The sequence below is a fragment of the Lissotriton helveticus genome, chromosome 11 (assembly GCF_964261635.1).
Source record: "Lissotriton helveticus chromosome 11, aLisHel1.1, whole genome shotgun sequence".
Classification (NCBI taxonomy): domain Eukaryota; kingdom Metazoa; phylum Chordata; class Amphibia; order Caudata; family Salamandridae; genus Lissotriton; species Lissotriton helveticus.
In genome coordinates this window covers 76,022,823-76,049,267 of record NC_136072.1, presented here as the reverse complement: position 1 = coordinate 76,049,267, position 26,445 = coordinate 76,022,823, and the positions used below count along the sequence as shown (strand labels likewise).

At 44.3% G+C, this 26,445-nt stretch overlaps 1 protein-coding gene across 2 annotated transcripts in view; it reads right to left on the bottom strand.

Moving 5' to 3' along the window:
* Positions 1–21,616: 21,616 nt before the first annotated feature.
* Positions 21,617–26,445, bottom strand: part of LOC144790905 (dehydrogenase/reductase SDR family member 4-like) — a 118,010-nt gene continuing 113,181 nt past the window's right edge. For both annotated transcript variants that reach the window (XM_078665546.1, XM_078665547.1), the window contains one exon: positions 21,617–21,986. In XM_078665546.1, coding sequence (XP_078521672.1) covers positions 21,872–21,986 — 115 coding nt within the window. In that variant the 3' untranslated portion in view covers positions 21,617–21,871. The remainder of the gene's footprint in view (positions 21,987–26,445) is intronic.

Below are 26,445 nucleotides of genomic sequence, written 5' to 3'. Positions count from 1 at the left end.
ACCCAGGGCACATCCATGGGCAGCACCTTTGCTCCTTCGGTGGCGTGCCTCTACATGGCAGATTTTGAGGAACAGTACATCAATGGACCAATGAACCCCTACCATTCTAACATTATACTATGGAGGAGGTTCATTGATGACATCCTCATACTATGGGCAGGGACTACACACCAGTACCTGGAGTTTTTCGTGTGGCTGAATGGCCTGAATAACTTCCTGACCTTCACAATCACGGCCTCAGATTCCAGGATAGCATTCCTGGACCTCACCATCAGATTGGAAAGGGGCAAGATCAATACTACGATGTATCGGAAACCCACGGACAGGAATAGCCTATTACTCTTCACCAGCCACCATCCAAGAGCCTTGAGACTGAACCTCCCTTTCGGGCAATTCCTGCGGGTAAGGCGCAACTGCACCTACCTCACTGACTACAGGAATGAGTCTAGTATTCTTTCACGAAATTTGAAAGACAGAGGTTACCCCACTAGGGAAATTTACAAAGCACGAAAGCGGGCGCAGAACAACAACAGAGAGGCACTCTTGGAGGTTAACACCAGAGCCTCACAAGAGACCATGCCTCTGACTTGTGTTACTACCTTTACGCCTATCTCTAATGACATTAAAAGAATTGTCAAGAAACATTGGCAAATACTTAATACAGGAGAATTGACTCTGGAGATCCCCAGGTTTGCGTTTAAAAGGTCAAGTAACATAAAAGATGTCTTGGTTCACACCAGACCTAAACAGAGTACAGTCCGCAGACAGAACACACTCTGGCAACTCCCTCCAGTCAAGGGACACTACCCGTGTGGTTCCTGCAGCGTCTGCCCCTTTACCAAGGTCACTAAGTCTATTAACTTGACAGAGACATTCACTTGGGAAATCCGCAACCATACCAATTGTAACTCCTCCAATTGTGTTTATCTCATCATGTGCCCCTGTGAATTACAATATGTGGGCATGACCACCAGACCGGTCAAAATTCGTATATCGGAACATCGTAGCAATATACGATGCAAAAAGACCAATACCAAGATGTGCCGCCACTTCCTGGAACACAACCACACTGCCGACTCCATCAGGTGGGTCATTCTTGAAACACCCAACAACAGGTCCAAACAGGACCTATTCCACAAAGAGCAACGTTGGGTCCATAGGTTATCCTCAGACAAGCGGGGACTCAACGAAGATATTCCGTGGGGTAGTCTATGATTTCATGGATGGAATACGACACAGACAGGGTACATATTAAACCCTATTTATCCCTTTTTGTCTGAATTACAAGCTTTCTGGACACAGCCACGCCATATCTTCCCAGTTACCTTGCCTAACCTTTGTATAGTGTATAGTACATAGCGAGCTCTAGTAGGAAAGGTTCAACCTTCCGTGTGGCACCTAAGTGTCCTGCTACACACGAGACATGAGGTGCCTTGCTTAAACGCTATTTAACGTAAGAGCATTGACCAACATGGGCAATATAGGGGACCCCCACCGCTAGTGTGTGGTGATACTAACACTCTACTGTAATGCCACCCCACATAATTTGAATTGTGGACGCGATCGCATTGCCTGCTCCAAGATGGCGACGATCCAGGTCCATCAAACCATGTGACACTGCATTCACTGGGGTGCCTCCCCATACTAGTATTTCTTGTGTCAATGCAATCTACATCGATATTAAATCTGGAGATAACACACATGGAGCGACTAGGGCAGTAATCTAGAGAAGCCCGGTTTAGCACCATTCAAAGATGTCGCCCGTAGTAGCATCCGTGTAAAACATGATACATGAAGTGCCTTACTTAAAATGAAAGAGAACGTGCTGACCGACCCTGCGGTTAATAGGCCTCCGTGTAACATGGACCATCACAGGGGTAGGATATTAATACCCTACTGCATGCCGAAATCTTCGAATTTCAAGTGTGGATGCGCTAATAGTACCCCGCTCCAAGATGGCGCCCACGCGAACACAGCCAACCACGTGACATATGAGTCGCGCGGGTGACGCCCCACAACGTTAACAAAACACCACAGCACCGGGAACCCGGCACTATCCGGATCCCGGTAGTGATGGGTAGGCACAAGAGCTTGGACCAAGGCTCTGAGAAGTAAGTGCGTGGCGCATTAGAGATAGCAGCCCCAGGGAGCGCAGCGAGGTGGTTGTAGTCTCATCTGTAGTCTCATCTGACATCCTGTACAGCGCGAGAGCGTTGGGCGCTGCTGCAGGCAAGGTGGGCGGCTGACACGAGTGTGGCTGATTACTCGACACCGAGGATGGGGTAAGACCGCAACCATAACAATCGGTCAGCAGGGCATACGAGCGGAACCTTGTGTGCTCACTCTGCACACTAAACATTCTCATTTAGATTGCTTAAATTTCGAAATGGCCATTAATATTCTGAGACATTGTTGTGCCATGAGACTGTACATAGACCCTTCATCCTACATACTAATATTAGCAGGATTAGTGGGTAAAGCGGAACCTCGACATTGAAGGGCATGTTCCAACAGTGTGAAATATTTAGCCTTCCATTTCTGAATGATCTAACACTTTAATATGTAGGGGCCAATGAGAGGTTTTGAATATCCACGCTTCTATCTTCCCCTAGCCATTAAACCCCTATTGGCTCTCTCCCTTGAAGTCACACCTACCGGGTACTGTTGACATCTGTACTCTTTGACCTGTAGGTGAGTATTAAAGAAACCCCAGTGGGTTTTACTAAACAGACACCTTGGATAAACTGCTGCAATCATGGTTTAACTTTTTTATTTTTATTTTCATTTTAATTTTATTTCATTTTAATTTTTACTAATTTTTACTAGTTGTAAATAAGTTAGAGGTGAGATGTGGTACATGTGAATGGAGTTGATATTTAGCGGTCACTGCTCACGGAATATCACAGCCACTGAGTCACTTCTCTTCACACAACCACTGTGTGCTCACGGTCAAGAATGGGAAACTGTTGTCCTTGTATTTTGGTAACTCTTCCTTTTGTCTCCTCTAGGCAAGAGCAGTATCAACCAGGTAGTACAACATTAACTAACAATGATGTTTAGAGATTGACACTCTTAGAGGTCTTTCCATGTGATAGATGTATTATTAATTCAATTAGGTCCTGAAGAATCGCAGCAGAATTGCAGAAGCGAGAAACATGTTGACCTCACAGAACGCCCTGTAGACCTAGATCGTGATACAGAACCTAATTTCTGGCGATCATAGGCTACCCACTGGTTTTACTTATAGCATGGGAACCACCAGAATAAATTGCTCTCCGGTATCCCTTGCTATATTTTAACACACCCACCTGCACTATTCACGTCTTACCTGGCCCCTCACTTGCACTTCACCCACAGGCTGTTGGAAAAAAGATCTCCGGTAAAGAGCCCCTCCTAGAGGTGAGCCCGTTGGACATTGCACCGCCTGTCCAACGAGGAGCAACGGCCGATGATGAAGCATGACACTTGCAAGAGTGTGTGAGGCCATTCATTCCAACTAATGGGATGCCCAGGGTTGTCCTCCACTGAGCACTACCCTCTTTTCTACCTTTTCCTCCCTTGACCGTAGCACTCTTTTCTTAGGAACAACTGAGTCCCCCTTTTTGCTAGGCATTGTATTCTGGGCTCTGACTCAGGTTGGACCTTCCATTCTACTTCCTCGGAATGGTAAATTGAGCCTAAGGGTCAACATTTGATCCCACCCTCGTAACCCCCCTTTTTTGATACACCTGCTCTACAATGCCACAGTAGGTGAGGAGCCTGAACTTTCCTCTCAACAAGGGGCCCCCCCGACCCCGCCTGTGCCCGCGGCGGCGGCTGGGGGACTTAACCACCAGTGCCTGACTTTAAAATGGCGGCCGCCAAGGAGGCTTAAGCACAGCAGAGGGGCCTTCACCACATCACGTCTGCACCCACCAGCCGCCCAAGAGGTCAGTGATCACCACCGCCCCGGAGAGGGGTGTGTCCGCTGCATGTTCCTCCCAGGAGGTCAGGGACCCCCCCTGGACGATCTCGACAGATATGGCTGGCCCTGGAGGGGTGTGGCAGTGGCCCGATAGAGCGCGATCGCTACAGGGAGTGCGACTGGCGATGTGACGCAGCACGCCCCGCTAGGGTGGGAACGATCTACGGGCACACTACGCCCCATATATCAAGCGATCTACAAGAGGGGAGGTTGGGTCGCAAGGGGGCGCCGGGCAGCGTGCATCCCCTTCATCGGCAACGAGGGGCGTGACAGACTCCATTCCAAGTGCCACAATGGGAAAACCCAGGGCCACGCAACAGACAATGGTCCCAGAAACGGCGCCAGAGAACCAACCACACACTGCGGCGCAGACCGGGCCACCCAAGACTCACCACCGTACTCCTCTGGACCGACCACTGGTACATCCACTTCACCTTCCAGAAACCCACCATACACCACCACACCCAACAGATCCCCCGCCACCGCTGGCGCAAAATCACCGAAGAACAACTACATGCAAACTAAGTATGGGCGAATTTTGTGGATCTGTGGTCCGCGAATTCACGCGAAATTGCAAAAAAATCTGTGAATTCGCGGATTTTCCCGCGAAATCGCGGATTTTTTGCAATTCCACTATACTCAACTGGAGTACTTTCTACTGGCTAATCAGTAAGTGCTACCTCGTTGGGAAAATGTATATTGCTTTTCCTACACTGCAGCTGCGTAAAGGGCCAGAAGATTTGCCTTCAGTGACCCTGTGTGCCTGTAACTTTGCCACCGCACCAAAATGCGCCGAGGTCCCTTGAGTGAGCTGTCCATCATAGTTGGGAAAGGGCGGGAAGACGTTTGATACCGCTAGTGTGTGGTGCGAGGCTTCTATGCATGTTCAGATGCCTCTTGTGTATAAAGGGTCAGAGAGCGAGCAGGGCAGCAGGTGAGGAGAAAGCAGCCTCCTGGCCACAGGAACTACAAGGGGATCACGCTCGAGAAACTCATGGATGCAAAGACCTCCCTCGAGTACAGCTAATTTTCAACGGCAGATATGGGGTTAAAGCACACTTGCCCAGCCTCGACCGTGCAAATGTTTTGGGCTGATTAAAACGTTACTGACTTTGAGCTTCAACTCGGGCACCTGCTTTATTTGTATCTGTATTGCTTCCTGCCGAGGTTTCATTTTTGGGACAGGAGCCTTGTGCCAGAATGAATCCTGACCTGCATAGTTATCCACGCAGCTGTCACTATGATGGACGAAGCTGTCCATCATAGTGGGGAAATGGCGGGAAGACGTTTGGTACCGCGAGTGTGTGTTGCGGGGCCAAACGAGCAGGGCTGCTATGCGTGTTCACATGCCTCTTGTGTATTAAGGGTCAGAGAGAGAGCAGGGCAGCAGGTGAGGAGAAAGCAGCCTCCTGGCCACAGGAACTACAAGGGGATCACGCTTGAGGAACTCATGGATGCAGAGACCTCCCTCGAGTACAGCTAATTTTCAACTGCAGATATGGGGTTAAAGCACACTTGCCCAGCCTCGACCGTGCTAATGTTCTGGGCTGATTAAAACGTTACTGACTTTGAGCTTCAATTCGGCACCTGCTTTATTTGTATCTGTAAGTGCGTCCTGCTGAGGTTTAATTTTTGGGACAGGAGCCTCGCGCCAGAATGAATCCTGCCCTGCATAGTTATCCACGCAGATGCCACATGATGGACGAAGCTGTCCATCATAGTGGGGAAAGGGCGGGAAGACGTTTGGTACCGCGAGTGTGTGGTGCGGGGCCAAACGGGCAGGGCTACTATGTGTGTTCACATGCCTCTTGTGTATAAAGGGTCAGAGAGCAAGCAGGGCAGCAGGTGAGGAGAAAGCAGCCTCCTGGCCACAGGGACTACAAGGGGATCGCACTTGAGAAACTCATGGATGCAAAGACCTCCCTCGAGTATTACAGCTCATTTTTGACGGCAGATATGTGGTTAAAGCACACTTGCCCAGCCTCGACCGTGCTAATGTTTTGGGCTCATTAAAACATTACTGACTTTGAGCTTCAACTCGGGCACCTGCTTTATTTGTATCTGTAAGTGCTTCCTGCTGAGGTTTATTTTTTGGGACAGGAGCCTCGTTGCCTACTTGTAACTATTCTCTGACCCTGCTTCGAGGGTCAGAGAATAGTTGCAAGTAGGCATCGAGGCGCCACTCAGGAAGCACTTACAGGGTTACAGCAGGTGCCCAAGTTGAAGTAAATTTCTTTGTAACCCTTTTGTAAATGGTTACAAAGAAATTAGCTTCAACTTGGGCACCTGCTGCAGTAACCCTGTAAGTGCTTCATGGAAAATTTGTCCCGCTCGCGGATTCGCTGATTTTTCTGCGATTTCGCGAGATTCGCGGATCGTGAAATCGCAGAAAATCCGCAAACTCCGCGAGCGGAACGAATTTTCGGCCCACACTTAATGCAAACCTCGCTCTCAGCCCACCCACCGAACCCTCCATCACAGACGTCGCTGCCCACAACCTCAGACGCTGGATCGAGGACAGCGCTAATACCCTCGCCCCGCTGAAGAACCCCCCCCCCCCCCGAGACACCAGCAGGAGGGCCAGCTGGTTCACCACAGAACTCCTAGATTCCAAGCAAGCCTTCCGGAAACTAGAGAAGAAATGGCACAGTGAACAAACTCCGGACAGCCACTCAGCATACAAGGACGCCGTCCGCAACCACCACCACCTCATCAGGGCTGCCAAGAAGACCTCCTTCAAAGACCGAATTCGACAACAGCAAGGAGCTCTTCAACATCGTGAAGGAACTCTCCAACCCTAGCTCCAACACCAACGACATCCTAGCGTCGCAAGCCCTGTGCGACTCCCCTGCCACCTTCTTCCACCGCAAGATAGCAGACATCCACAACAGCTTCAACACCCAGACAGCCCCAACAGACAGCAACACAACAGACCCTCCGCACACCATCGACCACGTCCCCTTGCTAGCCTGGACCAGCGTGAGCGTCGATGACACCATCAAGACCATGAGCACAATCCACTCCGGCTCTCCTTCGGACCCATTCCCACACCACATCTTCAATAAAGCAAGCAGCTCAATCGCACCCCACCAATGCGACGTCATCAATCTCTCCCTTGAGACCACGACCTTCCCAGAGAGCTGGAAACACGCCGAGATCCACGGCCTACTCAAAAAAACCAAGGCAGACCCAAGAGACCTCAAGAACTTCCGACCCATCTCACTGCTCCCCTTCCCGGCCAAGGTCATCGAGAAAATCGTTAACAGACAGCTAACCCGATAATTAGAAGAGAACAGAATCTTGGACCCTTCCCAGTCAGGGTTCCACAGCAACCACAGCACCGAGACTGCCCTCATAGCCGCCACCAACGACATCAGGACCATGCTAGACAACGGGGAGACTGCAGCACTCATCCTCCTAGACCTCTCAGCCGCCTTCGACACCGTCTGCCACCGCACACTACGCGCACGCCTCCACGCCGCAGGGATCCGAGACAAGGGTCTGGAATGGACATTGGACAACCTCCTTCCTCGCCGGCAGAACCCAGAGCGTCTGCCTCCCCCCGTTCCGTTCCGAAGCCTCCAAGATCATCTGCGGTGTACCCCAAGGATCCTCCCTCAGCCCAACACTATTCAACATTTACATGGTCCGCTTGCGCACGTCGCCCGACAGCACGACCTCAACATAATCTCCTACGCCAACGACACTCAACTGATCCTCTCCCTCACCAAGGACCCCATCACCGCCAAAGCCAACCTCCATGAAGGAATGAAGGCCGTCGCCGACTGGATGAAGATCAGCCATCTGAAGCTGAACTCGGACAAGACGGAGGTCCTCATCCTCGGCTCCAACCCGTTAGCCTGGGGCAACTCCTGGTGGCCAATGGCACTGGGGCCAGCCCCGACCCCCACCGACCACGCACGCAACCTGGGAATCATCCTGGACTCAACGCTCTCAATGACCAAGCATGTCAACTCCATCTCTTCCTCCTGCTTCAACACCCTCCGCATGCTACGCAAGATCTACAGAGGGATCCCGACAGATACAAGAAAGACAGTCATCCAGGCCCTCGCCAGCAGCAGACTCGACTATGGAAATGCCCTCTAAGCGGGAGCCCCGACCAAGCTCATCAATCGACTACAACGCATCCAAAACGCCTCGGCACGACTGATCCTCGATGTACCACGACACGACCACATCACTCCCCACCTGAGAAACCTGCACTGGCTCCCCGTCAACAAGAGGATATCCTTCAAGCTCCTCATCCAAGCAACACAAGGCACTTCACAAGACCGGCCCAGCCTACCTCAACAGACGGCTCTCCTTCTACACCCTCAACTGCCAGCTATGCTCCGCTGACCTCTCACTCACCACCGTCCCACGCATCGACGAACAACCACAGGTGGGAGATCCTTCTCCCTCCTCGCCTCCATGACAAACACGCTCCCACTGAGCCTACGACAGACCAAAGACCTGCGGACCTTCAGGAGGACACTAAAGACCTGGCTATTTGATCAGTAGCGGCCCCCACATCCCCCCCAGTGCCTTGAGACCCTCGCGAGTATGTAGTGCGCTTAACAAATGACTGATTGAGCCTCTCGCCAGACTCAACCCTGGTTGCCTAGCTTCAAAGTCGGATGCTCTACCTCTTAGTTGCCCCCAATCGGGCAAAATCCTTGTCAAGGCCTTGCCCAGTTCCTGTGTTGGACACAGCGTGGGTTAGATTACACACATAGCCAGTTCATCGTTCTCTAATTCAAATTACATTTTGCTTCTCCTTCCCCAGGCAAAATAGCTATATTTGTCTCTATAGGAGTTGCTCCCTCTGGCCTGATTATAGTGCCACAAGGCAGCTACTTTATTTGATTACCAGTTTTGTGAAGTTGCCTACATACCTTGCTAAATATCTTCAAGATGCAGATATGTGGCATTAAGCAACGTAAATCTATATGTATCTATATATACTTTCACAGTAATTTGGTGGATGATATTTAGCCTCAGTTGGCTGTAGGACTTGCCTTTGATTCTGTACTGTGCTCCGCTGCATTTTGGCTAGATTTGTGCTATACAAATAACAAATGCATACATACTAAAGACTATTGTATCTCTTTCATCATCCTACAAGTCCAGAAATCTTCCGGCTTCCACGACTCCTAGCAGACAAAGGATATGATGTTACTGGAACTTAGGGCCCGATGTAGGTAAATCCCATTTACCGATTTTGAAATACCGAATCCTACCGATTCGGTATTCCAAAATCGGTAAATGGGATGTAGGTCCCAACATCTGGATTCGTTACCGAATCCTTAACAATTCTTAAATTACAGATTCGGTAAATACCGAATCGGTAATGCCCATTCTTTCCTATGGGCTTTGAAGCCCATAGGAATGATTAGGCATTACCGATTCGGTATTTACCGAATCGGTATTTAAAGAATTCACAAGGGTGCAGGGGGTGTCACTTTGACACCCTCTAGCACCCCCAAAACGGCCATGTGTGCAATGTGGCACACAGACATGCCCTAAGGGCACGTCTGTCTGTCACATGGCACATGTGTACATGCACAGATGTGCATGTACACAGGAATCGGTTTTTTACCATGGATTTGTATTCCATGGTAAAATACCGATTCTGTAAGCCATGTGCTGCCGGTACATAGGCTACCTACATTGCATTTTCGGTAATTTTACCGAATCGTTATCATTACCGATTCGGTAAATATTACCGACTCGGTAAATTTACCGATTCGGTAATGATAACGATTCGGTAAAATTACCGAAAATGTGCCCCTACATCTCCATAGCCCTTTACCGATCGGAAACGGCCGAAAATCGGTATTTTCGGCCGATTCCGATCGGTAAAGGGCTACCTACATCGGGCCCAAAGTCACTTACCTCCATTTCCTTTCCCTTTCTGCCTATCCTTTTTAGCTGCACCTTCTGCGACCTTATCTTTGATTCAAGTCCAATGTGCTCCACCTGACATGTTGTACCCGCAAACAATCAACATTCAATGAATAAATTACTTCCTTTAAATCTTGACCTTGACCACTTCCACATAAGTAGCTGTTCTGTGGTTGTACATTCTTACAACAATGCTTCTGCTGCTTTGGCTGTCAGTAGTAACTTCTAAACACCAGGTCAATGGACATCCTGCTAACTTCTTTACCAGAAATACACATGCAAGGCCCGGAATCATTATTACCAAGTTGCAGACCACATGTTGGGTTGGTCATTTAAGCTTCTAGGCACCTCTACCATGGAACAACTTTTCTTTCTGGTTGCTTCCAATGTTTATTAGTGAGTAGTATAATAAGACTGCTAAATGCTTCTTCGACCTAAGGACTCTGGACCATACGTTATATTAAAGTAAGGCAGCTACCACCATTTCCTTGGGATGAAATGTCTTTACTTCTTATTACATGTAGAATGAATGAAAAGATATGTAATTCTGGTGTCCTTCATTTCATTCCTCTTCAATTTACAGTCTGAAACTTTACAAAACAAATTGTAGCTGACATGCGTTTCTCTCAATAGTGTGTGTGTGTCATGGCCAGACTGCATTTCTGATGCTTACATCCGATCACAAGGAATCCAGACTAGAACCAGATGCAATAAAGAACCAGCTCTCTTATCAGTTTCCCGTAGCCAAAATCCTGTTTGCACTTTGTAGTCTATTTGGTCATTATGATGAACTTCTAAATGTTGGAATAAACATTGCATGTTATAAATAAAGTTAATATACAAGAGCAATGCTATATATTATTACTAAACAGGCAGCCACAGGTGCAGTTACCTTGCAGACTATAGGGTCATAATTTGACTGGTGCAGCCGGTGCAGTAGCACCAGGCTCAAAGGTTATCAGAAGTCCTCTAAACACATATTGCTATATTTGACTACTAAACAGGCTGTTACAATGGCAGGTACTTTGCTGTTAAAAGGGACTTGATTTCAATGGTGCAGCAGGTGTAGTGGCACCTGGGCCATAAGCTCTAGAGACCCCACTAAACCAGATTATTTCTAAAATCTAAAATTAAGCAGGCAGTCACAGGCGCAGTAACCTTGCAGGCAACAGAGCCATGATTTTAATGGACAGCGGGTGCAGTGACACGAGGACCAACAGCTCTAGGCAACCCACTAAACACCTATTATTGATATATCTTAGTACTAAAAAGACAGTCACAAGTGCAGTTACCTTGCAGACAACAGGGTCATGATTTGAATGGTGCAGCAGGTCCAGTGACACCTGGCCCAAAAGTTGTCAGAACTCCTGTAAACACCTAGGGACAGATTTATGAAGGCCTTGCGCCGCCGGTGCGTCACTTTTTCCCATGTTAAAAGTGACGCACCAGCGGCGCAAGGCCTTCATAAATCTGCCCCCTAATATTGCTATATTTTGCTACTATACAGGCAGTCACAATTACAGTTACCTTGCAGTTGAAATGGGCTTGATTTAAATGGTGTAGCAGGTGCAGTGGCTTTGGGGCCAAAAATTGTCATAACTCCATGAAACACCAAATATTGCTAGATTTTACTGCTAAACAGGAAGTCACAATTGTAGTTATCTTGAAGGCAAAAGGTTTCCTTTTTTAGTGGTGCAGCAGGTGCAGTGGCACCAGGCACCAAAGTTAACAGAACTCCTCTAAACACCTAATATTGCTATAGTTTACAACTAAACAGGCAGTCACAAGTGCAGTTATCTAACAAGCGCTAGAGTCATGATTTCAATAGTGCAGCAGTTGCAGTGGCACCGGGACCAAAAGCTCCAGGAACCCAACTAAACTCTGATTATTGCTATATTTTGCAACTAAACAGGCAGTCACAAGTGCTGTTATCTTTCAGGCACTAGGGTCATGATTTGAACTGTGCAGCAGGTGCAATGGCATCGGGCCAAAAAGTTGTCAGTATTGCTCTAAACACCTAATATTGCTGTATTTTACTACTAAACAGGCAGTCACAACTGCAGTTACTTTGCAGTTGAAAGGGGCTTGATTTAAATGGTGCAGCAGGTGCAGTGGCACCAGAGCCAACGGTTGTCATAACTCCACTAAATACCAGCTATTGTTATATTTTACTGCTAAACAGGCGGTCACAAGTGCAGTTATATTTCAGGCAAAAGGGTCATTATTTGAATGGTGCAGCAGGTACAGTGGCGCCGGGCACAAAAGTTATCAGAACTCATCTAAACACCTAATATTGCTATATTTTACAACTAAACAGGCAGTCACAAGTGCAGTTATTTAACAAGTGCTAGGGTCATGATTTCAATAGTGCAGCAGGTGCAGTGGCACCAGGACCGGAATCTCCAGGCACTCCTCTAAACCCCGACTGAGTCCCAAGTCTTAAGATGGCTGCCACCACTCCCTGGTTGGTGTGGTGGCAGCCAATCAGATCTCAGCAGAAGATCTGTTGGCTCCGTGGATCCTCTGCGGTGTGAAATATACAAATGGCCTCATTTATGAGGTTTTGCTGTAGGGCAGTGCAGCAGGCCTTCCTGCTGCGCTTCCCTACGGCAAAAGAAAAGGGCAGGAATGAGATGTATCTATAAGATAGGGCGCATTCCTGTCCTTTTCCCCTACACCGGCGCACATTGGGCTGCAGTGCGCCAGCGCAGGCACCTTTGCACCATGGTGCAAGGGTGCCTGCGTTGCGGGGATGATTATTTTTGTACAGGAAGGGAAACCTTTCTGTACAAAAAAAATCACAAGAGGGGTTTTCCTCTTTCTATGTGTGTTACAGAATGCAGCACATGTAGAAAAAGGAAAAACGAGGAGAAATAAAGATATTTCTCCTCGTGCCTCCCTTACGCCGCCCCTGGGGAGGCGTGAGCTTTTGGCCCTGCCTCCGATTTACAGTATCTCGTAAATCTGGGGCAGTGTCAGAAGGCCATGGATGTTACTGGGAACGCCCCCAGCAACACCCAGTGCACTCCCCCTTTAACGCAGAACACTGTATGAAAGGGACTGATATTTATCAGGCAGAATTAAGAGCAAAAAAGTGGCTTAGTCCCCCTGATAAATATCCAGCAGGCTTCTGCGCCATGGAACGTCACAAAAATTGACATTCCGGGGGCGAAAGTAGTCTCATAAATTAGGCCCAAAGTTTTTAGTATTATTTGCTCAAAAACCCAAACGGATTTACATCAAATCACAAAAAGCACTTTTTCTTCACCAAGGTCTATTCTTCTGACAATTTGGTGTAAATCCTTTCAATGGTTTGGGTTGTAGCTGCGTCTAAAGTTGCCATGGAAAAATGAATGGGGAAAATGGGTGTTGGGACCCCCCATTTTCTCAGCTCCCGCATAACAGATAACCCTGAAACTCTTCATGTGTAAACCAGTGAACAAAAAAAGGTTTTTTCTCAGTTTTGTGGAGATTGACCAAATGGTACTAACGTAATTAGCAACACAAAAGGCATTTTCTATGAAAACATGATCCTAACTCTATAACTACAGAGTGGTGATCACCACTGGGTAATATACATATATATTCACCAATAAATATTTACAGAGATCAAGTTAGGTCAGACCTTCCATAGAATTAATATTTTTTGCTTTGCTAATAACTTTGGCTCAGTTTGACTAATCTTCACATAACTTCTGAAAACACAAGTTCATCCACCTTAGATACACCCTGGAAAGCTTTGAAGTGATCTGTCAAGGAGGGGCAAAGAAAAAGCATGGGTCCTAAAGTGCTTTTTCCCCATGAAATTTCCGTAAGGAAAGTTAGACAAAAATACAGAAAAAATGCTAAATAGAATAACGCCAAAATGACATCTTTACGCAGAAAGCTTTTGTGATTTGGTGTAAATTTGTTCAACCATTTTAGAGAAACTATCATTAAATAATAGCAAAATGTAAAACCGAGGAAGGCTAGCTGTAAAAAAACAAAAAACGAATAAAGCATTCCAATTGGCTGGACCTGCAGGAGTGAGACAGGTAGCGCGGGACCAAGAGATGTAATTGTGATATTTGAGGTATGTTGGGGGTTGTTCAAGTTATAGTTACGTCAGTAAACTATAACTATAACTGGCGAATTTCAGTTTTTTTTGCATTAAATGTGACATTATTACAATTTGTAGGTAACTATAACATGACTTTTGTTTTGGTCAATGGATTTCTAGACTTATTTTTATTAAGCTTATAACAAGTAATCAGCAAATAAACACATACACCACTGGTAGTCATGCGCATGTGTACAAGGCAGGAATTGTTAAATATGCTATTGATGATCACACTTTCCGCATCCCAGATCACACACTGCATCCTAGTCATCAGGTGGGCCCCTTCAGGGAATGGTTTGAAATTGCAGGTTGGGCAGTAGAAGGGCTGCCTTTGTAGGCATTCTATTGTCCCCACACCCTCTCTCATTTTCTAGGGCAGCTATGGTTTTCATAAGCTACTTTTTCAGCCAACATGCACCAGTCATGTCCCTTTTATAGTCCTTCAGTAGAGGCGGGGGCATAGCCCCTCACATCAGTGCTATGTTACGAAAAACGTTCTCAGCCACCATGCACCAGTCTTTGTCCCTTTTACACTCCTTCAGCAGAGGCGGGGGCATATCCCTCTCATACGTGCTATGTTACGAAACTGCAGTGCTCAAGGTCATCCAGACCTGCTGCATTCTGCACAAGTCTGTAAAGTTCCAAACATTCAGAAGACACCATTTGGCAGAGATTGGCATGGCACTACCACATACACCATTCATACACATCACCACTGCAGTCCAGAAGTTCTGAACCACAGGACAACCCTAGTATGTGATAAAAGGTCCCTTCCTGGCCACATTTCATACAAGAGCCAGAATTGTGTATTTTGCCCATCTTGACCGTCATGTTACATGAGAGGTAAGATCTATGAAGTACTTTAAGCTGTAGCAGTTGGAATCCCTCCCTGACGGCTACCTCCTTAGAGGAGGCCAAGGCCTCCGGCCACTCATCATCTGCTATACCTCCCAGGTCGGAATCCCAGTGTTCTCATAAGCGGAGGAGAGTGTCTGGTGAATTGTTTATCAGTTTCTTGAATTTATGGGAGATTGCCATACTGCTCATGTATTCACCGATCAGTCTATCCTCAAGGGGCTATGCTTCGGGCGGTCAGTCCCTCGATGGACCACTGCCTGGAGAGTGTGACGAATCTGGAGATACAAGAAGGTGTCCAAGGTCACCAGTTTGTAGTCTCTTTGCAAGTCTGAGAAAGGGACTACTCCACCCTCGGCCTAAAGGTCTACCTTTTAGAGAGACCTATTAGGACCAATTTGTCAAAACCAGACCCCAGAGTGTCCAACTTTTCGGTGTCCCACAGTGGTGTGTCCAGGGTGATTATGTCTCTCCAGCAGAGCTTCCTGAGTGCCATGTGCCAGATCTGGAGCATGAGAGCTGTGGGCCTTAAAATAGGCTGCAGGGACTGAGCATGGCATGTTTTGTTGTACTTATAAGAAACATGGTAAGGACATCATTTTAAATACTGCCGCTCTACCGAGCAATGAGAGTGGCACCGCCAGTGCTGTACGTCCCTTTTGAGTCTCATCAAGGGAGTTTGGAGGTCTGGAGTGGAACAGGTCAGGGTCGGATGATGATGCCAAGATATCTGAACCTGTCTGTCGCTATTTGGGCCTCACATTCCGCTGGAAGATCAGGTTTTTGATCATGTAGGACATATATAAGAGATTAAGACCAGTTGATCGTGCATCCTGAATACCTGCCAATGTTTGTGAAGGTGTTGAGCAGTCTTGGAATCAAACGTTTTGGGTCTGCGATGTACAAAAGAACATCATCAGTGTAAAGAGATATCCTATCTCCCTCTGCACCGTCCAATACAGGCCACAGTCCAGGGGGCCCGTCCAAACCCAGGCCGCCAGACTCTCAAGCATCAAGGCAAAAAGAAGTGGCGAAAGTGGACAGCACTGCCTCATCCCACGCCTGAGGGGGACACAATGAGATGTTCTTCCATTGATGACCACCTGGGCTAGAGGCTCAGTGTAGAGAAGCCGGAGCCAGGACATAAACTAACCTAGGGAGAGGACCACTGCATCCTCCTGGATTATACCAACTTGACCCAGCACTCCATAGAATCGCCTCAAGTTGAGAGCCGTGTTGCGGCCCGGCATGAAGCCAGATTGTTCCGGATGTACCAACTTAGAGGGTTGGGCGACGTATGTAAGATAGTGGGGGATATGTACAATGAAGTGGCGGAGCATGTCGTTAGCCTCCTTGGCTTAACATCACGAGGCAGCACACATGGAAAGAGCAAAAACGAGAACAAATAATGCATTTCTCCATGTTTCAGCAATTTAAGACCAGGATTATCCTGGTCTTCATTTCGGCACTGCCTCCTATGTACGCCACCCTTGTACATAGGGGGCAGCGTCAAATACAATGGGTGTTGCAGTGGAACGCCCACCACAACACCCAGTGCACGCCCCTTTCATGCTAACCATAGTGTAAAAGGGTGCCTTAGTACAAGGCAGCATTAAGAAGTGGAGAAGTGTGGCTCACTGGTTAGAGGAGGCAGACCTGGAAGCAGAGGTCATCCCGGGACCAGGGTTCAATTCCCGGCTCGGCGGGGTCTTGAGTCCTAAAATGTCCATGAACTCGACAATTCTCACTCCGGTGCCTACTCGATTCACGGGTTCACACTCTGCGACTCTGGGCAATAGCTTGCTTAATCTCCACAATGGCCCCTCGCGGCGGGATGCCTGGCTTTCACCTTGCGGATACCCTGCCGGGGTTATCTCACAGGGGAATACCAGGACGGGTTCCCTAAGCAAGCGCTTAGAAACCGCTTGGTGATTTGCGCTATATAAATTCCTGTACATTTACATTACATTTAAGCCACGCTAAGTGGCTTAACACTGCCTTGTACATAAGGCGCAGCCCCTATGACCACCACAACATCCGTAAAAGTGACGTTGTGGTGGCAATAGGGGCTATGCAAAAAACGTGAAATATCCAGAACCATCACGCTCAAAACTAGTGGCGTACTCTGCTCAAATGCGGGAAAGGAATATATACAAGGGGTTGTTTGAAGGTAATGGTCCTATGACCCTAAGGGTGTGCCAATATGTTTCAGCCCTTGTTTAGTGGCCTGTTCGGTCATTCAATGTGGACATTACCAGTGTATATCACACATGCTTTTTGCACTATTTTTTTGACAGACATGCATCAGTGACTAAAATGGCAATTCAAATAATATTGTGTAATTTCATGCAATATTTGAGTATTTTGAGTTATATCTGCAAAAAGTAAGCGTGTTTCACCGGATTTAGCTGTCGCTTACTCTTAGATTAGATTTTTTATCAAGCTTCTTTGTTATTTAATTGCAAGAGCATTTGAAAAAATTTCAAAAGAAACGCTATTGCTCACATTGGAAAACAAATAGGAGGTAGAACAGGTGACCCCAAACAGTAAAGAGTTCTGTTTCTACAGCTACAAATGAGGCATTTTTAGATCTGACCTAGAGATAGGAGTAGCTGTTTACTAGTTCTATGTTTTACAAACAAATCCTAATTGAAATACATATATATCGCGTCAATTGGACCTTGATGCTTGAACAAACTTCATTTATACCAGCTTTTGGAGTCTGTGCCCTGGTGTTGCGCCACAGTAGAGGCTGATACTTTCGTATCTCGTTGGAATATATATATATATATATATATATATATATATATATATATATATATATATATATATATATATATAGTTTACTAAAAGCACTCCATGCTGGATAAACTCGTAATAATAATGATATTAATGTGAAACAATAAACAAGTCATTGTGCTTTCTCAGTCCCTTGATTACAGCGAATGTGACCTCCATGTTCTTCACACTATGGGCTCGATTCACAAAGGTTAACTTGCAAGTTTGTGTAAGTTTACTACTTTTCGGAATCGAGACCAAATGTCTAACTTTACTAGTACTAAATTACTTTTGGTCTAAGTTTACCTTTGTGAATATCGTAAAGTATCTTCAGGACTACCGTAAAGTAGTAAACCTACACAAATGTGTAAGTTTACCTTTGTGAATCGGGCTCTATGTTTAGGGTCTGATTTTGAGATGCTCACAACGTTCCAACCCAATGTTTACGCACAGGTCGAATGTATGAGTCAAAAGGTATTGAACACATTGGATAATTATTGGATATATTAGATACCTCTAGCTTTGTTAAATTTCGACAGCTCCAATATGCTGAAATTTAACAGGTGGAATGAGTATGGTATTTACCATACCATGCGGATTTTGGTGTGTTAAAAACCAAAATCTGCATGTTATCAATAACTTGTAATGAGCCCCAAGGTATCAGTATTTACCAGGTGCAATAACTATAACCTGTATTTGTAATCAGGCCCTTAGAGTGCAGACTCTATGGAGAGCACATTCTCACACCCATGCATGGGAGTCCTTATGAAGTTCACACAAAGAGAATACCCTGTCAAGACCCACTGTGTGATGCAGGGTAAGTACTTTCCCTGCACCACAAAACAATATTATTTCAATTTTCATGCCTTGCACCATGAAATACCAGGAGTCTAAAGGCTTCAGCTGCTTTCAGTGTGGTCAGTATTCAAGCCGTCAAGCACCATATCCAGTAGAAGAGGTCATGAGGTCATGGTGCTTCTTCCTAGTAAAATTATTCTTGGGGTTTGCCACAGGAGGGGGATCCCTGAGCAAGAATATACTCTACTAGACCACCAGGGAAATTATCAGAAGGGGACTGGTCCCCCCACCATAGGTAACCCTCTCCTCGCTAACCAGGCTCCACACAGTGTTTTATACCTCCTATCGGTCGAATTGTTGTTGTTTTTTTACCTAGCCCACTAGACAACCATGGAAGAAATTTAAAAAAAATGGAAGGGAGTGGGAGGGTCCTGCATGCAACAAAAATTGGTTTAAACAAAGCTGTATCAGGATATGATTTATATTGGTAATGGAAGTGTGTTGGGCATCATATTCACTCAACTTAGGTATACACAGAAATGAACAGTTTAATGCCACAATATCTTATAATGTGAAATCTTACTTATCTAGAACAACTTTTTAAAGTACAGATATGTCAGCTTAAAAACCCAGAATAATAGATAATTTCAAGTTATGCAAACTCAGGTAAGTCTCTTGAGTTTTTTCTATTTTTAAAATTGTGCAACTTCGACTGAAGCAATTTTCATTTGTCACTCAAATGCCTCATTGACATTGAGACCCTTATTCAATGTGACATCAAATGATGGAATATCAGACAACTATACGTAAGATTCTAGGGGCCTTATTTATGAAGGCCTTGCGCCGCCGGTGCGTCACTTTTAACATGGGAAAAAGTGACGCACCGGTGGCGCAAGGCTTTCATAAATGAGGCCCTAGATGTTCAATGTGAATGCAAATTAGATAGTGCCCTATTCACAAAGGTCACATTATTTAAAAAAAAATCTAAGTATGTTAATCATGTTTTTAATAATGATATAATGAACATGTACTGTTTATATATATTTGTAACATTCATTATATTTATTTATATTTTACCTATTTTGAATAGTTTCATTTAATTTAACATTATTTTCTGTGGGATTTTATGTTAAGTCCCTACCTCCATTAATTTCAATGGGGGGTGTTGCATTACCAGTCATTAGCCATGTGAAATGCTGGACTTACTACTGTTTTCTTTGTAGTATCTTATTACACAGAAAAGGGCCTAATTCCCAAAGGTAAGTTAAACTTTTGAGTAAGTTTACACTTACACTTGTTGTAAGTGTACTGCTTTCTGTATTCACATAGTGTAAACTTACTGAAAGTGTAGGTTACATATCTCCACCCCAGAGCAATGCAAGTGCTTACTCTTGCATGGGTGGGCGATGTCTCTCCCTAAACCCCAACCTCACTCTTCCTAAACGTCTTTTATTCCTCCCTATTTCCTTTTGTATTTAGTAGTAAGGCTGCCCTTTCCCCCACCCACTTCCCTGGTTCCCTTCCATGTCTACTACTAAATGGAGTGGAGAATTCCATACATATAAGCACGAACAAAACACACACTTTGTAGTATGTTTTGTAGTAGTATCACAAAAAGTATAGTTTGTAAATAAGGGCCAGAGTCTGTGAAAACCAAAAAGTGGTAACTTACCTAAAAGTGTAAACTTACACAAAAGTGTATGTTACCTTTGTGAATCAGGCCCTTATTGTTTCATTTGCTTTGAAAACTCCAATTAACTGGAAATGCTACATGTTATTGGTAGCTGGCCCAGCGAGGCGAGATTTGAACAGAAACTATGGATTGTTGAAATACTATGCATTATGTCCCTAATATAGGGCCAAAGCCCAGTAAACCAGTTTAATAGTATACCATTATTCCCCCTGTTGAGGGCTATAATGCCTGTTATAAGGTATTTTTCTGAGTTATAGGTCTGAGCCACAGGCAAGGGCCTGCCTGTAACAAGGAAAACAGCCTTTAACATCCGGTATAGGGCAAGGCAGAAGGGCTATAACTTTATTAGATCATTCCATCCATTTTGAGCAGAATGTTATGAAATAAAAAGGAAGGAACCAAATGAAACTCAATGGACTAATATAGCAGAAGGCCTGTACCACCTATTATTGGCCATGAATCACATATTTGTCTTCAATGGTGCTCTCAGCGTCTGAATGTTCTATTAAATATAGCAGAGTCCTAAAAAATAATCCAAAGAATACATATAGGTGCATAATATACACAGAATTCAAGCAAGTAACATTTGGAAGATGAACATCTTGTTTTTTTAATTGAATCTTTTGTAGAGGAATGCTGTTATCTATTATGCTGTCATAAACTGTAAATCCATCAGTTGAAAAGCATACTGAAGACCACTTCTTTGAAAACAGTGCTGCTTTTGTGAGTGTCTTCCTCTTTCCAATGATGGCTTTCAAAAATACAATGCAGTAAGGTTTACACAATGTAGCTTTCTCCAAAAAGCAAATAATGCAAACACTGAGGCCATGCATCAAAACTAAATCTGTCACACTTACGTTTTAAGACAAGAGGGACAACTATGTTTAACAAAATTTAGTATAACAAATTGAAGCCTTAAGAACTTTAGCAACTATGATAGACAGATGATATCCTAATTTATCACATCCCACTAAGGGGCCAATTACGATGTGGTTAGGAAATCTTCTTGACCGAATCGGTTCGGAAATGGTTTGGACCGACTCGGATCAGGAGAGTCCGACCGACCGAGTATGATGCATCCGGATGCTTCCAGATACAATTTGGTTGGACTCCCATTAACTTCAATGGGAGCCTATGTTACTAACGACATCGTAATTGGGCCCTTGGTCGGGAAGACACGTTCCCGATCCAATTCGGAATGAGAAAATGATGTTAGGAGGCCTTCCTAACCTCATCGTAATCAGGCCCTACGTGAGAAAGCTTTCCTAACCGCATCATTCATAATCGGGCCCTAAGTGAATTCAGGAGCTTAAGTGCAAGGCAAGCTTTCCTCTCCATTCAGATGTTTGTGAATTATAGCAAACCAACGAAATAGCATTAAAAACAGTAATGATGATATATGTATTATAAACTGCATTTGATCCTTGAATGTGCTGATGTAATACCATGCTGCAAAGATTATCAATGTATATGTGCTGAGTAGATTTGTAGCACTGAGAACACAGTAACTTATTTCTACATAGATGACTTGTTATAAGATGGTAATAAAAGAAATAGCAATGGGCGTCTGACATTTTGATAAACATGCAGGAAAAATCAGAGGGTGTGCAAATGTTGTTTTTAATTTCAAAACAAGCTAACAAAAGGTACGAAGGCAGAACACATCGTACAGTTCAAAAGTAGTGTTTAAGTTAAGTAATGAGATGCATGAAAATGGTATAAACTTTGGTTTGCTTTCTTCTTCTGTATGCAAGGTTGTAAAACGAATATTCTATTCATTTTATAGTCTTGTCTTGTACCCTCCACTAACCACAACTGTCTCTCCGGTCATGTAAGAAGCGTCCGACGAGAAGAGAAAAGACACAATCCCAGCACATTCCTCTGGTTCTGCAATTCTAAGGACACAAAGAACATGAGGATTGTTAAAAACGTAGTAAATCTAAGGTAGAAAACTCAATATGTTAATTTTCTAGTATTTGCATCTTTCTCTAGATTACAATATTCTCATATTGCTTTCACGAGTTGAAATAGTATTAGCACCCTCAGTTTTTTGGGGTAATTTCAGTTTTTGTTATTCACAAATATCTTAACCATTTTGTCTTGATAATTTAAGATTTCTCCTTCTGTAAGTGCCTTGGTAATGTTCTCTGGCAGTTGTTCTGTACATCAAGAAGTTAGGAATGAGTTGTGAATACATAAGTAGGTAAATAATATATTTAATTGTCCTTATTGACATTTCATTCACAGGGTAGTACAAAATTACAAACACAGAACAAACAATGCGCCCTTAGAAAAATAAAAATGCAAGAAGGGTAAAAATGCATTAAAACAAATGCAAGCCCACCACAAGATAGCTGCCATGTGATGGTGCACATGTCTGTTATTCACCTTGGATTGTTGTTTCTTGAAACAAAAGAAAAATACTCCAAGATAGCTACTATGCATGAACACTTTAGCACTGACTTTGGAAGGGTTTTAAATATTTGTACTACTTTCTTTTGAGTTAAACACTTTTTTACTTTTTCCTATCATTTGTCACAGGGAAACTTCAGAGTCAGGGTGCTGTTCTCCCTATGGTAAAGTATACGGAAAATTTAAACACATTTATTATTCGAACATATTAAATGAAAATCCTTTTACTGAAGTTTAAATTGATGAATCCATTTTATTATGCACTATTAGTTATTAAACGTGATGTTCAGGTTTAATTCAAAGTAATGCAATTATATTAAAAAAAATAGTGTTGCATTAATTTAGAAATACAAAATAGTTTATTTTATTAAAATATTTGGGGGCTAATTAGGATGTTGGTCGAAAAGCCTCCGACTGCTGGTTGGAGGCTTTCCAACCGACATCCCTGGATTGACTTCTGACCCCCAAATTACAATGACGGTGGTCGGAATTCAAACCGGCTGGTCATACCGGCTGACTTCCTCCACATAATCCAGTGTGGATGTGTTGCCGTCTACTGATTATGATGGCACTTTCTGAGAGCAAACCCATTTTGGCCTTCCCGACATAGATTTACTGTTGAAAAGTGCCTTATGGGGCCCCTAGCAGGGCCCCCTTCTCCCCTGGCCCTGTGATTTGGGGAATTACACAGGATCCCATTTCTCTAAGGGAGCTTGTACTATGGCCTGTTTACAGCTGCAGCACAAGCTCCCATATTGAGCTTGTGCGGTCGCATTGTAATTGCGGTGTTGGTACTGCCGACCGGAGGTCGATCGGTCCCGAAGACCGCAATGGTGTCGGCGGATGTGAGTCCACCCGAAATTGTAATCATGCTCTTTGTAATTAAACAATACATATGTTTAATTTTTAGATATTTGTTTTAACATAAAATTGAATTTTTAAAAAAAACTATTTTATGTTATTTTACTTTAAGTTTCATCATAATGGAGGGACTAAGAGTGCATTTAGAATTGCGAAGAACCTAGGGAAAAATGTGCCCCAAAGTTTGCTTTAAAGCAGGCTTTGGAATTGTATAGAACATTTGAAATCAAGTGGGTTGGGACAAAGATCCTGTGCCACATTGGATTTCCTTATGGAGTAAACCCCAAGTCCAGGCTCACTATCCATTAAAACCAGAAACTAAGCACCATATAAGGGTCATCTAAGATCAGCTGCGGTATCAGGATGTAATAGTGCCTGGTCATTCAAACACGAACACCCCCCTTTTTCTGGAGTTGAAGCCAGACAATGGTGCAAATTGCTCCCAATAATGAACCGATGATGAAATTAGTTAGGAAGAAATGCAATATTACAGTTCTCGTAACAATGGATTTCAGTACGTCTAAACGAGTTTGCCTTAGGGCTATAAAAATAGCCCAGTGCTTTTTACGACAAGAATAATGGAGATGTTATAAGAAGATCCAGAGTATTATCATACATTAATGACATCTACTTCACAAATGATGATTAAACATAACTCTTAAATAGGATGGGCAGAATAATGACTCTTATAGCTTAGCATGGGCATAAAATAAACTTTAAAAAGTCTTAGACTGCGTATCTTAACATGATCTTCTTTTGAGATGATGTATCCAGTGAGGGTAAAGGACTGACCCCATACCTCCTACAAAAGTATGCTACTTTACAGCATCCAAACACAAATGCAAGAAACCTATGAACTCTAATGGGGTTTTTGAACTTTCAGGAGCTTACTTGACGCCTTAGGCTAAATGGGTTAATCTCTTAAACAAACAAATTACTTCTACAAAAGCAGACATGTTACAGACAGAAGTGAATAGTTGCAGTTTCCCTTGTAACTATGCTTGAGGTCGCTACTGAAGCTAGTAAAGCCAATGCATGTGCTCCAAACCTTCTCTGAGCACAGTGGACTGTGAAGCAAAATGAGACTGACAGAAAGTGTGTGTATGATCTGACAATTAGAACTAAAGAATCTCTACAATATATCCAAAATATTCCACACATGATCGGTACTAAGCAAAAAAATATTCTATAGCTATTGTGTACAGTAGAGGGAATTATTGAAGACAGTGACTTCAAGGGGCAATGTAAACAAACCATAGTGTTAGTTGATTTCATTGCACAAATAGAAGAAATAAATATTTTATTACTTGCTCTTCAGAAGGCTGATCCATCAGTTCCCACACTAACTGTGTTGGATTCTGGATTGTGTGTACAGGGTTTTAAAGTGGAGTTGCCCCATTGGCCCCTAAACAGAATCAGACTTTCAAAAATTAAATTGTTAAAAGCAAAGCAGCTTCAGGGAAATGTATTTGTTACACAGAACAAGCTTCCTTTGGTCATTGCACAACACATAACGGGCCATAAAAGTCAATTAATTAATGCTAAAGTACACTGTGCAGCCGAATTAGCAGCAAAGACATTGATGCAACCATTTACGGTGGGTGCAGTGACTTGGTCTCAAATGAAGAATGACGTGACATAATGGTGTTCATACAAGCAACACCCAGGTAACTACAGACTGTTTAGAATTCAGCAGCCAGAATCAGACTTAACCTTCTATGCCACATGCACATCACACCACACCTCAGAGAGCTCCACTATCTTCCAATGCACAAGGAGCCCAGTTCAAACTCCTCACACACCTTCAATGTCCTACACATTACAGGCCAAGCTTACCTTAACCGTCGATTCTCATCTAACAAACCCGCCATTTACCTTAGCTCTACCAGACTTCAACCTGCACGAATTCCACACATATGCCTAACAGGAGCGGCGGTCAGGGAGTCTCCTACATTGTTCCTTAAGCCTGGAATGACCTGCTATTAGACTTCAGTGCCACCTCTTGTATTCTCACATTCCACACAAAACTGAAATACTCAAATAGGCTTTTACTCATCAGCCCTAGGCCAGGCCAGACTTGCACCTGCTTTCAGCACCAGGATTCCCTACTGGGTGTTAGTGCGCTTTACAAATACATACAACATAACAGGTGAAATACAGCCTAATTTATGTACATAGTCTAAGTAGGTGCAAGAAAGCACCTACCCTGTAGTCCAGATCCAGTAGGAGTGATGAAGGTTTCCACACCTTTCCTAATGCACAGGCAACCATACGCAAGATAAATATGTTGGTTAGCAGTACACCCAGACAAAAGACAATAAGATAAGGGAGAAAAAGAAGAGACATTGAATATCGCCACTCTGACTCAGCATTCCACTGGCCGCTAACTTCATTTGGTAAATAGCTGATATTTAAACACAGACTCTCATGGTCAAACTTTGTAAGCCAAAGTCTCCATCTGAGGTGAAACAACAGAATTACTACAGGGTTGACACAATAGGACAGGAATTAGACTTATACTGTGCAGGCAGAGGATATGCCATAAATAGGCAATGGAGGAAGAGGAAATTCCCATGCTGAATAGAGAGATAGGAGACCTGGACAAGGAGACAAATTAGCAAACGGGTAACAGGCTGGTAATCAGTAAACAGCAGGTAAACAACAAGAGACTAGAGAGAACTGAACATGGGGGAAAAACAATGAAAGTGAATGGATGGAACAAGTCATGTGCAAACTGAAGCGCAAATCAAAGACCTACAACAACCGCTGGTGCCAGACAAGAGAATGTTATACTGGTGGGATCTTGCTCACAGCTACATGAATAAGATATTTAGTAAAATTGCTTAGCATTAGTGACATCTTTCAGAAATATGCTGACTCCAACATCATGTTCATCCTGCTCCTCACCCCATGTTATATCATATGTTAGAATACAAAAAGCTTATTAAAACTGCTTATGTTAAATGATCAATTAGAAACTTTTATGAATGCTGCTTCCGCATAACATTGATAGTTGCTTTCATATAACTGACTAGCCACTGTTCACACATCGAACTCATAGTGCATCCTTTAGTTTGGGTA